General features: G+C 41.4%; 1 protein-coding gene across 2 annotated transcripts in view; it reads right to left on the reverse strand.

The window, feature by feature from the left end:
- Positions 1-8,060, reverse strand: part of KRI1 (KRI1 homolog) — an 81,117-nt gene extending 73,057 nt beyond the window's left edge. The window contains exons 1-4 of one of the 2 annotated variants that reach the window (XM_026679648.2): positions 7,908-8,060; positions 7,759-7,823; positions 7,051-7,156; positions 4,135-4,237 (exon numbers count right to left, since the gene is read on the reverse strand). In XM_026679648.2, coding sequence (XP_026535433.2) covers positions 4,135-4,237; positions 7,051-7,156; positions 7,759-7,823; positions 7,908-7,992 — 359 coding nt within the window. In that variant the 5' untranslated portion in view covers positions 7,993-8,060. The remainder of the gene's footprint in view (positions 1-4,134; positions 4,238-7,050; positions 7,157-7,758; positions 7,824-7,907) is intronic. The other variant, XM_026679649.2, reaches the window with a different exon arrangement.
- Between the last annotated feature and the right edge of the window lie 3,267 nt (positions 8,061-11,327).

An 11,327-nucleotide genomic window follows, 5' to 3' on the forward strand; every position in this document is an offset into this window, starting at 1 on the left:
CAAAGTCAATGGGAAAAGTTTAACAACCACAATTCACCTAACTTCAGTTATTCACTTAACAATGATAGCAAAAAATGTAAAATCAGGCACATCTTATTTAAAACCACTTCGCTTAGCAATAGAAATTTTGGTCCCAATTATAGTTGTAGATTGTATAATATATCAATGAATATTAAATTTTACATGCCAAAGAAATGACATAAAAAAATAGCAGACAGCTTTGAGGAAATGTGTTTCATGGTAAAATGTCACCACATTTCTTTCAATGTGTATTCCCCATTAAGTGCCTGCTTCCTTTCTTATAATTCCTTTTTTGACAGTGAATGTAAATACAAAGATTAATTCTCTTTTTGCTAATTATTCCAGTGCCCAGGTGAGCATTTGAAAGGCAAGGCACTGGGGGTGGGGGGAGCTGAGATAAAATCATAAACACAGTTGTGATCATGTGATTTTCCACTTAGCGATTTAATTCCTGGTCCCAATCCAAATTGTGATCATTAAATGAGAACTACTGTTACCATTTAAAAATACTTGAACACAGAAGATATGTATTTCAGTCAATCAGAATCAGAATAGAGCTGGAAGGGACCTTGGAGGTCTTCTAATCTAGTATCCTGCTCAAGCTGGAGACCCTATACCACTTCAGACAAGTGACTGTCCAGTCTTTTCTTAAAAACCTCCAGTGATGAAGCACCTACAACTTCTGAAGGCAAGCTGTTCCACTGGTTAACTGTCCTCACTGTTAGAAAGTTTTTCCTTAATTCCAGGTTGCTTCTCTCCTTGATTAGTTTCCATCCATTGTTTCTTATCCTGCCCTCTGGTGCTCCAAGATTTTTAAAAGATATCATTCAATGGTTCTGAGGTAACATTTGCCAGTTCCTTCAGAACTCTGGGTGCAATCCATCAGATCCTAGTGATCTATATTCATCAAGGTCAGAAAGATGTTCTCTTACCATTTTCTTGCATATTTTCATTTTTAATTTCTAGTTTGTCAATTATATTTTTGGTAAATTAGGCTATAGTCTTTTGTGTGAAGACTGATGCAAAGAATGAGTTAAGCAGCTGTGCTTTCTCTCTACTGCCTGTTATTTCCTTGCCATCTTCTGTCTTTAACTGTTTCCTTGACTTTTTTCTTGTTATTTATATGTTGAAAGAAATTTCATTATCTTTGACTTTTGTTGCAAGTCTTTGTTCATTCTGAGTCTTTGCTTTCCTGACTTCATCTTTGCAGATTCAGGCTATCTGCTGATATTCAGCCTTTGTTATGCGTCCCTCTTTCCATTTTTTATACTTATCCTTTTTGTCTTTCAATTTATCAGAGAGATCTTTATGCAACCATGCTGGTTTCTTCTTGGATTTCTTATTTTGCTTTTTCAGTGGTATTGTGTTGAACTGGGCTTTTACAATCCTATCTTTAAATGTTTCCCATGCTTCTTGTTTTTTCCTTTAGGATTTTTATCCATGAAAATTTGCTTAGGCTCTCTGAGTTTGTTAAAATCAGCTCTTTCAAAGTTTAAGACACTGGTTTGGTTATATTCTATTGCTGGTGTTTGTATTATATTGAATTCCAGTATGATGTGATCACTCTCACCCAAGGTTTCAGCAACTTCAACTCCCTCTGTCACTTTTTTTTATTAGTTAAGAATCACAGTAGGTCCAGTATAGCTTTTCCTCTAGTTCCCTCCACTACTTTTGGATGACAAAGTTGTCAGCTGAGTTGGTTAGGAATCTGTTCGATCTCTCACTTGCTGCAGAGTTTGTCTCCTGGTTGATATTAAGGTAGTTAAAGTCTCCCATTATTACTGTGGTATGTTTCCTACATACATTTGTTAATTGGTTAGCAAAGAGTTCATCTATTTCTTCTGCTTGGTTAGGTGGCCTGTAGTATATACATATACCAATGTCATTTTTTCCCTTTTATATTGACCCATACGGATTCTAGATGGTTTTCATTCTTGGTTTTGTATATTTCTCTAGAGATGTAGTGATCCTTTACATATAATGCAACTCCACCTCCTCTTTTATTATGCCTGTTTCTTTTGAATAGTTTGTATCCTTCCATCAGTACATTCAAATCATGAGTTTCATCCCACCAAGTTTCAGTAATGGCAACTATATAATATCTGCCTTCATGTATTAATATTTCAAGTTCACTCTGTTCCCTAAACATTGAGCATTAGTCTATAGGTATAGAGTCCTTTATGGGTCTTGGGTATGTTTCTTATATCTCATACTGTACACCTGGGATTTCCATCCTTTCCAGCATTCTCTACTTCATTATGTTTATTTCTTCTTTCTCTTTACTCCCTTCCTCCTTATGTGATTGGTTATCTAATGTTTTTGCATAGAATTAGGTTCTAAAGGTCATGAAGACAGCCCCCTCCCCAATTTTAGTTTAAAGCCCTTTTGATAAGATGAGCCAGTCATTTTCTAAATATAGTTTGCAGTTCTTATGAGGTGTAGTCCATCCCTTCCCAGTAGCCCTTCATCTAGGTAATGCAGACCATGATCTAGGAAGCCGAAATTCTGTTGATGACATCAGTGGTTCATTTCTAAAATCCTTTGCTCTCTCATTGGATGTTAGATTGACTATATGGTCTGCAGACTATAGTTTCTGTTCTAAAAATTGAATCTCCTATCACCAATATTAGCCTTTTTTTCCCTAGGGAAGTCTGGAATACTTTTCTTCCTGTTGCAGGAATGCTGGATTATGCCTTTTTTTTCGAAACTAGAAATTATTGATGAATGCTCTTTTGTGTGTGTCTGGATATTTTCTTCAAGGGGAGGCTATGAAAGCGATAGTTCAGTTCCAGAGCAGCTTCACTAGAGTGGGCTAGGATAGATAGTAGGAGCTTTGCTCTTGGTTGTTGTTTTCTTCTAAAAGGGACATATTTTCATCTGTCTTGCTCTTAAGGTACATATCATGTATCCCCAAAAATAAGACCCGGTCTTATATTTTTGGGTGCTCCAAAATAAAGCACATGGGCTTATTTTTGGGGAAACATGATTTCAGGGTGATTGGTCTGGTTGGGCACCCCATTCCCCAGCACGCACATAAGATATGACAAGTACGCAGGGACCGACAGTATCCGACAGCAGCTGTAGCTCCCCAGTCCCTTGATCGACATACTCTGGGCCTACACAGGTGAGTTGATTCCATCCAAGCAGCAGATGGAGGCAAAAGCATGATGGGGGGAAAGGCAGGTGATCTGGACATGCTACATGGACCGCAGGAAAGCCAAGACCACAAAGACGAGCCTCCTGCTGCCTGCTATGGCCTACCAATCCTACGGCCTGCCCGGATCACCTGCCTTCCCACCAGCACCTCTGCCTCAATCTGCCAGTACCGCCGCGCGAAGACAAGCTCGATTCTCGGCTTTACTGCAGCTTGTGTGACATATCCACATCACATTCCTTTGCCTCCATCTGCAGCTTGGACAGGTAATCAACCTACCTGTGCTATGCAAGCTGCAGCTGCTGCCAGACATCATCATCAGGTGCTGTGTGCCCTTGCCACCTCCTGTGCTGGCCACATCCACCCTTCACTAGAGCTTATTTTTGGGATAGAGCACATGCTTAAAATTAGGCTAGGTCTTATTTCAGGGTAAGTCTAATTTTCAGGGAAACACTGTATGTAGGCTCCTTTTCTGCAGAAGTTTTTTGTTCCCTACTGTATATCAGTTTTCTTCATATATGGGGTCATCATGAGGATAAAAGAGCCTCGGTGGTGCAGTGGTTAGAGTGCAGTACTACAGGCTACTTCTGCTGACTGCCAGCTGCCTGCAATTTGGCAGATTGAATCCCACTAGGCTCAAGATTGACTCAGCCTTCCGTTCTTCCAAGGTGGGTAAAATGAGGATCTAGATTGTTGGGGGCAATATGCTATGTAAACCACTTAGAGAGGGCTGTAAGGCACTGTGAAGCGTTATATAAGTCTTAGTGCTATAAAAGTTCAAATACATAACTTCCGTGTTTTGTCAATGACTTGATAAACCTCAGAAAATAAGTGTAAAATGTACCTAATGCTATCCCAATTATATACCTTCCTTAAATCATTTAAGCAAAGATAAACTCCTAGTGCTCAACATCTCTAGACTAAATATTAATGAGATAGTGTAACTTTTACTGTCTTACCCTGCCTTCTCAACCATAACTTTTCTTTCATAATCCTTAAGTAACATGGGTTTTTCTTTCTTCTTTGTGGAAGTCTTCTTACAAAGAGTGGCTGAGCAAGAATCTGAGAAGAGAATCAAACATAACTGACAACTTCTAGTAAAGTTAAATCTTTATCCAGCCCAAATACAATAGTGTAGTCCGCCCATTACTTAAGAAGATATCGCTGGATTCCAGCCTGTCTCCAATCTTCCCTTTTTGGAGAAGGTGGTTATGCGGGAGTTCCAGGTTTCTGGATGAAACGGATTATCTAGACCAGGGGTGTGAAACTCATATCATCATGGCGATATTACGTGACGTATCGGGACTTTCCCCCCCTTTGCTAAACTGGGCGCGGGAGTGGCCAACACATGATGCATCTGGCCCACAAACAGGGAGTTTGACAGCCCTCATCTAAGACCCCTACCAGTTAGGATTCAGGCCTGGATATGGAACAGAAACAGCATTGGTCGCGCTTCTGGATGATCTCTGGTAGGAGCAGGGTGGAAGTAGTACATCCATCCTTGCTGTACTTGACCTCTTGGCGGCTTTCAATACCATCGACCATGGTATTCTTCTAGAGCGGCTTCAGGGGATAGGAGTGGGAGGCCCTGTGCTATCTTGGTTCACTTTCTTCCTCTGTGGCCACTCTCAGTGTTGATAGAATGGGAGAGATCGAGTCCTCGCCCACAGGGCCGTACTTTCTCTGTTCCTGTTCCAACATTTATATGGAGCTGTTGGGTGTTCCCCTCATGCACCCAATGCACCTCGGCACCACCAAGGCCACCAGCAGCTTGCACAGATCCATTAGGCCACTGCCATCGCTGATCGGAGCACCAGGTCCACCCAACCCGAAAGAGGTGAAGCAGCCAGCTAGAAAGCCAAGTAGAGGTGGTAAAGCATACCCAGCAGACAAAAGCAGCCACGCGAACGGCGCCATGGCTGGCCAAGCCCAGCCAGCATCGTGTGCCTCCACCCCCATCTCTGCTGGGCCTGGGCGGTCATGGCACTAATGAAGATCCAGTTTTCCCCATTTGCGGTGGCCACTTTTACCTGCTGGGTTTGGGTGTGCTTTACCACCTCTACTCGGCCTTTCTAGATGGTGTCTTCACCTCGTTCAGGCTGGGAGGGCCTGGTGCTCCAGGTGGCCTAATGGACCTGCGCAAGCTACTGGCGGCCTTGGTGGTGCCGAGGTGCATCGGCTGCGTGAGGGAAATGTGCTCCACACGTGGGCCAAGAGCAAGACTCACAAGGGGGCTGAGGAGATGGGCTTGGGCATGCTTTCCCACTTCTACCCAGCGTTTCTAGCTGGCTGCTTTGCCTCCTTTGGGCTGGGTGGGTCTGTCGAGCAGCAGTGGAGTTAATACCCAGGAGCAAAGACCCCCGATGATGTACCTCCTTCACTGTGGCTGCTCGGAGGGGAGAGCTGAGCCCCGCCCTGCCTGGCAAGGCAGCAGCTCCAAAGTGCTTTCAGGGCACTGTCCGACCGACACAGCTCCTTCAGGTGGAGCCCTCAAGACTTCCCTGGATTGAAGACAGCCTTCTGTCTTGCAGCCTCCCTGCCACATGTCCATTCCGAGCTGAGGATTGCAGCCAAATTCCCTGCTCAGCTGGCATTCCCAGAAGGTGCAGCTTGGCTACAGCGCCAGTTAAGCAGTGGGGCAGCTTGGGGGCAGTGGGGCTTCCCTCTGCACAAGCAGGCAAGTCGGCAGGACACTCAAAGGCCCTCTTCTTCCAGCCTTGGGACGGATGCCACTTCCTATCCTGACATGCTAGGCACCGCATGTTGTGTCTGGTAGAGGGTGGGGAAGCACCCTCCCCTGCTTCTTGACAGGCCTGCTGGCAAAGCGCCCTCTTATGCATCCCCCCATCTCCGCTTGCTGCTTGGATGGTCAGCCCAATGGTGGCAGCGGGCTCCAAAACCACAGCATGCACCAAGGGGCTGGCAGGCTGCGTCTACAGCCAAAAATAAAGGGCAGCGAGTGCATGGTGGCCAACGGGTTTCCAGCTGTAGCTGCTCTGCGCCCTGCCTCACCTTACCTCATCCTGAAGGAAAAGCCTCCTGCCCACGGCCCCACCCATCGGAGAGCCCTGGATTCCCTCCCCAACCCTGCCCCCAGTCATTCATGACACCCCGGCCAAACCCTTCCCCAGCCACACCCTTCCCCCACTCCCCCGGAGGACAACCACAATGCTTATCTGGCCCTCAATGAAATTGAGTTTGACACCCCTGCCCCAGAGATTAGAATGGCCCCCATTGTAACACTTTTCCAGAAGGGGTTGAAGACCTCGTTCTGCCAGCAGGCGTGAGGAACCCAGAGCAAGATGGAGCCCATTAAATGGTTGGTGTAATGTATTGTCTGGTGAGGGGCTATTATATTATTTGATTATTTTCTTTTATTAGTATACACATACATATACGTGTGTGTTTTATATATATATATATATATATATATATATATATATATATATATATATATATATATATATATATATATGTATATGTGTGTGTGTGTGTGTGTGTATATATGTATATGTATATGTATATATGTATATATGTATATATGTATGTGTATATGTGTATATGTATGTATGTATGTATGTATGTATGTATGTATGTATGTATGTATGTATATATATATATATATATATATATATATATATATATATATATATATATATATATATATATATATATATATATATATATATATAATTTTCTTAAGTTTTCGTGGGTACTTACATGTATGGCCTTCAGCTTTGTTCGGGTATTTTCCCACGTCATAGTAGTGGTGCTTTTAAAGTTGTAGCAACGTTTCAGCAGAATCTCATCTGCCATCATCAGGCTTCTGTACAATACAGTTGCCTTAATCCAAAAACACTGTAAATAATACTCACCTTCCTCAGTGTAGAAAGTGACATCCTTTTGATAAATTCGGGGATCCTTCATTTTTAATAAGCCTAACATGGAATAAAAAGCACGATCCAGTCTGGGATCAAGTTCCTATCATGGAAGGAAAGAACCACCAAAGGTGAATATTACCATTAGAAAAAAAAATTGTTCTGTGGTATTATTTTCCAATTTGTCCCAGCAGATAGAACCCCAAAAATATAGACAACAGAAAGTTCTATAGCCTGCCCTTTATAATAGAGTACCCTAAGAGGTCTGATCCAGTGTTAATTGCTAAGAATTCTGCCTAGCTCTATGACTTTTATCAGCGTTTTTAATTAATGTATTGCTTTTGCTTTTAATCCTTGCACACCACGGATAATTCTAAATGTGTGGGAGGCATTAGAGATAAATTCAGAATTTAGACATTTACATTATAAGCAGCACATCTGGGAAGGTGATAAAAGCCGCGTCCCCCGACAGCAAAACTCAAGAGTTCTCCCTTGCGAACTATGGGAGGGCAGCGTTTCACTTGCAGAGAGAAACGGCCCTTAATTTCATCCCAGCCGTCGCTCCAAATGCTTTTGAATTTCATTTTTCAGAGCAGCAGGGGAACAACACCCATCAGGAAACGTAACCCGATTCTCCCGGATTAATAGAAGTGAGGGCTTCTTGTCACTATCTGCTCCTCAAATTGGCGGCACAACGGTACCCACCTCCTCTTCGCTAGACGCCGACTCGGAACTCGAGATTTTCTCCTCTTCCCCATATTTGTCCTGCACTGAGGGAGAGAGAAACCAGGCATGAGGACAGCGCCGTAACAAATCCCCCAAAGCCCAACCCGACCACGCTGGCTAACACTCACTCCGCTGCAGCTCCTCACGACGCCGGTATTTCCCATAACATGCAGCAAACGCCGCGTTGACCCGCAATATCGGCCGGCCAGACATTGTATTACCACTCAAGCCTTCTGCGCTGAGGCAGGTTCATTTCCGGGTCGCTCAGCGTGGAAAAGGTTGGGCTTACCAACGGAAGTAATTGGCTCTCCTTCCAGTCACCGGGAAGCTATCAATCAGCTAGTTGTGAGTGCTTTGGAGGCGGGGCCAATTAGACTACGCAAACTTGCCCAATATTAATATAGAGTAGATGGGACGAATGTCCTTAATGTAACTCTTTTCAAGCGAGGCAGAATTCCAAAACGGGATGACATCTTAAAAACGTAAACGCATTATTATTTAAGCGCTTCTAGCTAGACCGAACATATCAAGCACTATTTTAAAGATAGTGATGTCGTATGATTATAAAATGCAAAAAGTATTTGATGTTTTTCATTTCATCAGAATTTATAGTACCTATTTTTTTCTATACGTATGTTTGTGAATACACAGATGCACACAAGGATGACGTTTGTACGTCTGATAGCCTATTTATAAGTCAGATTTATTGGCAACCCTACTCATAAGCTGACTTCAATAAACTTAAGAGAAGACAACAATGAGGTGATGGGTGGCAGGGAGAAGGTGGAACTGCTTAATTCATTATTTGCACCTGTCTATGCAAAAGAAAAATAATCCAGCCTATCAAAAGCAGCACCATAGATGACAACAGTAACACAAGTCAAAAATAGGCAGGAAAATAGAACATCTATCCACTTTAGATGAATTCAAATTGCCAGGACCAAATAGATTACATCCCAGGGTTCTTAAGGAACTGGTAGACATGATCTTGAAACCACTGGAAAAAATCTTTCAAAGTTGAAACGTCCGGGGAATTAGAACATTTGGAACTAGAGGATTAGAAATGAGTTGATGTTCCAATCTACAAAAAGGGAGAAAAAGTGGATCCAGGAAACTACAGACCGATCAGCTTGACATCAATACCTGGGAAGATCCCGGAAAAGTTAATCAAGCAGCACATTTGTGAGCACCTAAAAAACAAGACAATTACTAGAAACCAGCATGGGTTTATCACAAATAAATCATGCCAGACAAACATTCTTGCCTTCTTTGACAAAGTGACTAAATTAGTGATTAAGAGAAATACTATGGACACTATTATTGAATTAAATCTAAATGAAATACTACGGACACTATTATTGAATTAAATCTAAATTTATTTAGATTTCAGTAAGCCATATGACAAAGTAAACCATTTACTTGGTAAGATGGCACAATGTGGGATAGAGATAGATAATACCATAACTAGATGGAGGGGAGTATGCAGTTGAGCTAGAAAATGAACTCATCAAATTTGCAGAGAACATCAACCTGGGGAGAATAGCTAACACTTTAGATGATACACCCAAGATTCAGGAAAATCTTGAAAGATTTGAATACTGGGAAACATCCAACAAAGTGCAATTCAGTGGTGAGTAAAGGCTTTACACAAAGGCAAGAGAAACCAAATGAACAGGTATAGAATAGGTGGTATCTGACCCAATAGTAGTCACTCAGAGAGGAGTCTAGGTGTCCTAATTGACCACCACTTAAATATGAGTCAGCAGTGTGCTGCAGCTGCCAAAAAAAAAAAAAAAAACTAATGCAAGACCTAGGATATATCAACAGAGGGATAGATAGCATCAAGATAACTAAAAGTTATCTTTTGCTTTACACTCTGCACATTGTATTGCTTTACACTCTGCACATGGAATACTTTGTCCAGTTCTGGTCATCATGATATAAAAAAGATGTTAAGACCCTGGAAAATGTGCAGAGAAAAGCAACAAAGATGATAAATACCCTGGAGGCTAAATCGTATGAGGAACAGTTGAGGGACTTAGATATGTCTAGCTTATGAAAGAGAAGGACTAGGGGTGATATGATAGTAGTTTTGCAATTTTCCACAACATCCCTTGAGAGGCAGTCACCGAGAAGAATACTATTCTCCAAAATACCTGAGGGCAGGACATGAAAAATTGATCCAACCTACAACTAATGAGAAATTTTCTGAAAATAAAAACAATCAGTGGAACTGCTTACTTCCTGGAGTTGTGGGTGCTCCATCACTGGAGGTTTTTAAAAGAGATTGGATAGCTATTTGTTTGAAATGGTGTATAACGAGAACAGATAGAATTATAAACTGACCGTGCTGACCATGTGTAAGGCTAAATTGTGATTGAATTTATGTCCTGATCTCCAGGATAGCATTTATTTTAGATTCAGATTATATAACAAAATCTTAAGATAACCTTTGTTGTCATGTTTTACTGTGAGAACACTGGCACAGATTAAAAATGAAATGCTGTTGCCTGCTCTCAAAAAAAATTATATATCTAGCCATATACATACATAACATCCATATACTATACACACACACACACACAGCAAAATTCACTGAATCTAAATGTTTTGCTTCATATACCACAAAGCCTCCTCCCAGAAGGTAACAAGGAAAACAGATCATGTAAGAAGATGTGTAGTCTCCCAGACAGTAATGCAGATCCTGCTCAAGAATCGCTTATATGCTATGTCCTGGATAGAAGGAAGTGAACAACCAATAATCATTTCTGCCATCCTTACCACTCTTTGCACCGCCTTGCTGTCTGATGCAGTAATGCTTCCAAACCAGACAGTAATGTGATATGACATGATGCTCTCGATTGTCCCTCTATAGAAAGTGGTAAGGATAGGGGAAGGAAGATGATTTTTTCTCATGCCACACAGAAAATGCACTGCTGTGCCCGCTTCACCAGTGTCTCACTGTTGAGCGACCAAGCATTTGTGTCATGAGTCAGTGCATGTTCGTTCACTAAATTTTACAGGTTAGCTATCAAACAACTCCTTTTAAAAATTATAGTATTTATGTTAAGATGGTTAATTGTATTATTCAGTAAACACTCAAGAATTTATTGAATAAAACAATAAAGAAAAGAGCCCAGTTCTTCAGTAGTTATTGCCATCAAACAAAGTATTAAAAGCAAGTGTAGTAATATGAAGCCTTTCTGATTATGTTAAATTCTGTCATCCCCGAGTATTGGCTATACAAGTTAGGCTGACGAAAATTGAAATCCACCATTTGGAAAATTACAGGTACTTCTCCTAGTAATCCTAATTGCTGTATTCATACAACATGCAATTCCTGATAAATAACGTGTAAATTATAACCAATCCCCTTTGACTCATGCTAAGTAAAAATATTAACCAATTATATTTTATCTTACCAGGTTATGAAAAGCCAATCCATGGTTTTAAGTTAAAGTTTAGTGTATTATGTAAACCTATAATATTGAATGAAATAAACCACAAGTAATTTACATGTAAACATATTTTATGAACATTGCTTTTCT

Source organism: Notechis scutatus, chromosome 2 (assembly GCF_049901735.1).
Source record: "Notechis scutatus isolate UNSWTSFEM ecotype Mainland chromosome 2, rNotScu1.2, whole genome shotgun sequence".
NCBI classification, from domain to species: Eukaryota; Metazoa; Chordata; class Lepidosauria; order Squamata; family Elapidae; genus Notechis; species Notechis scutatus.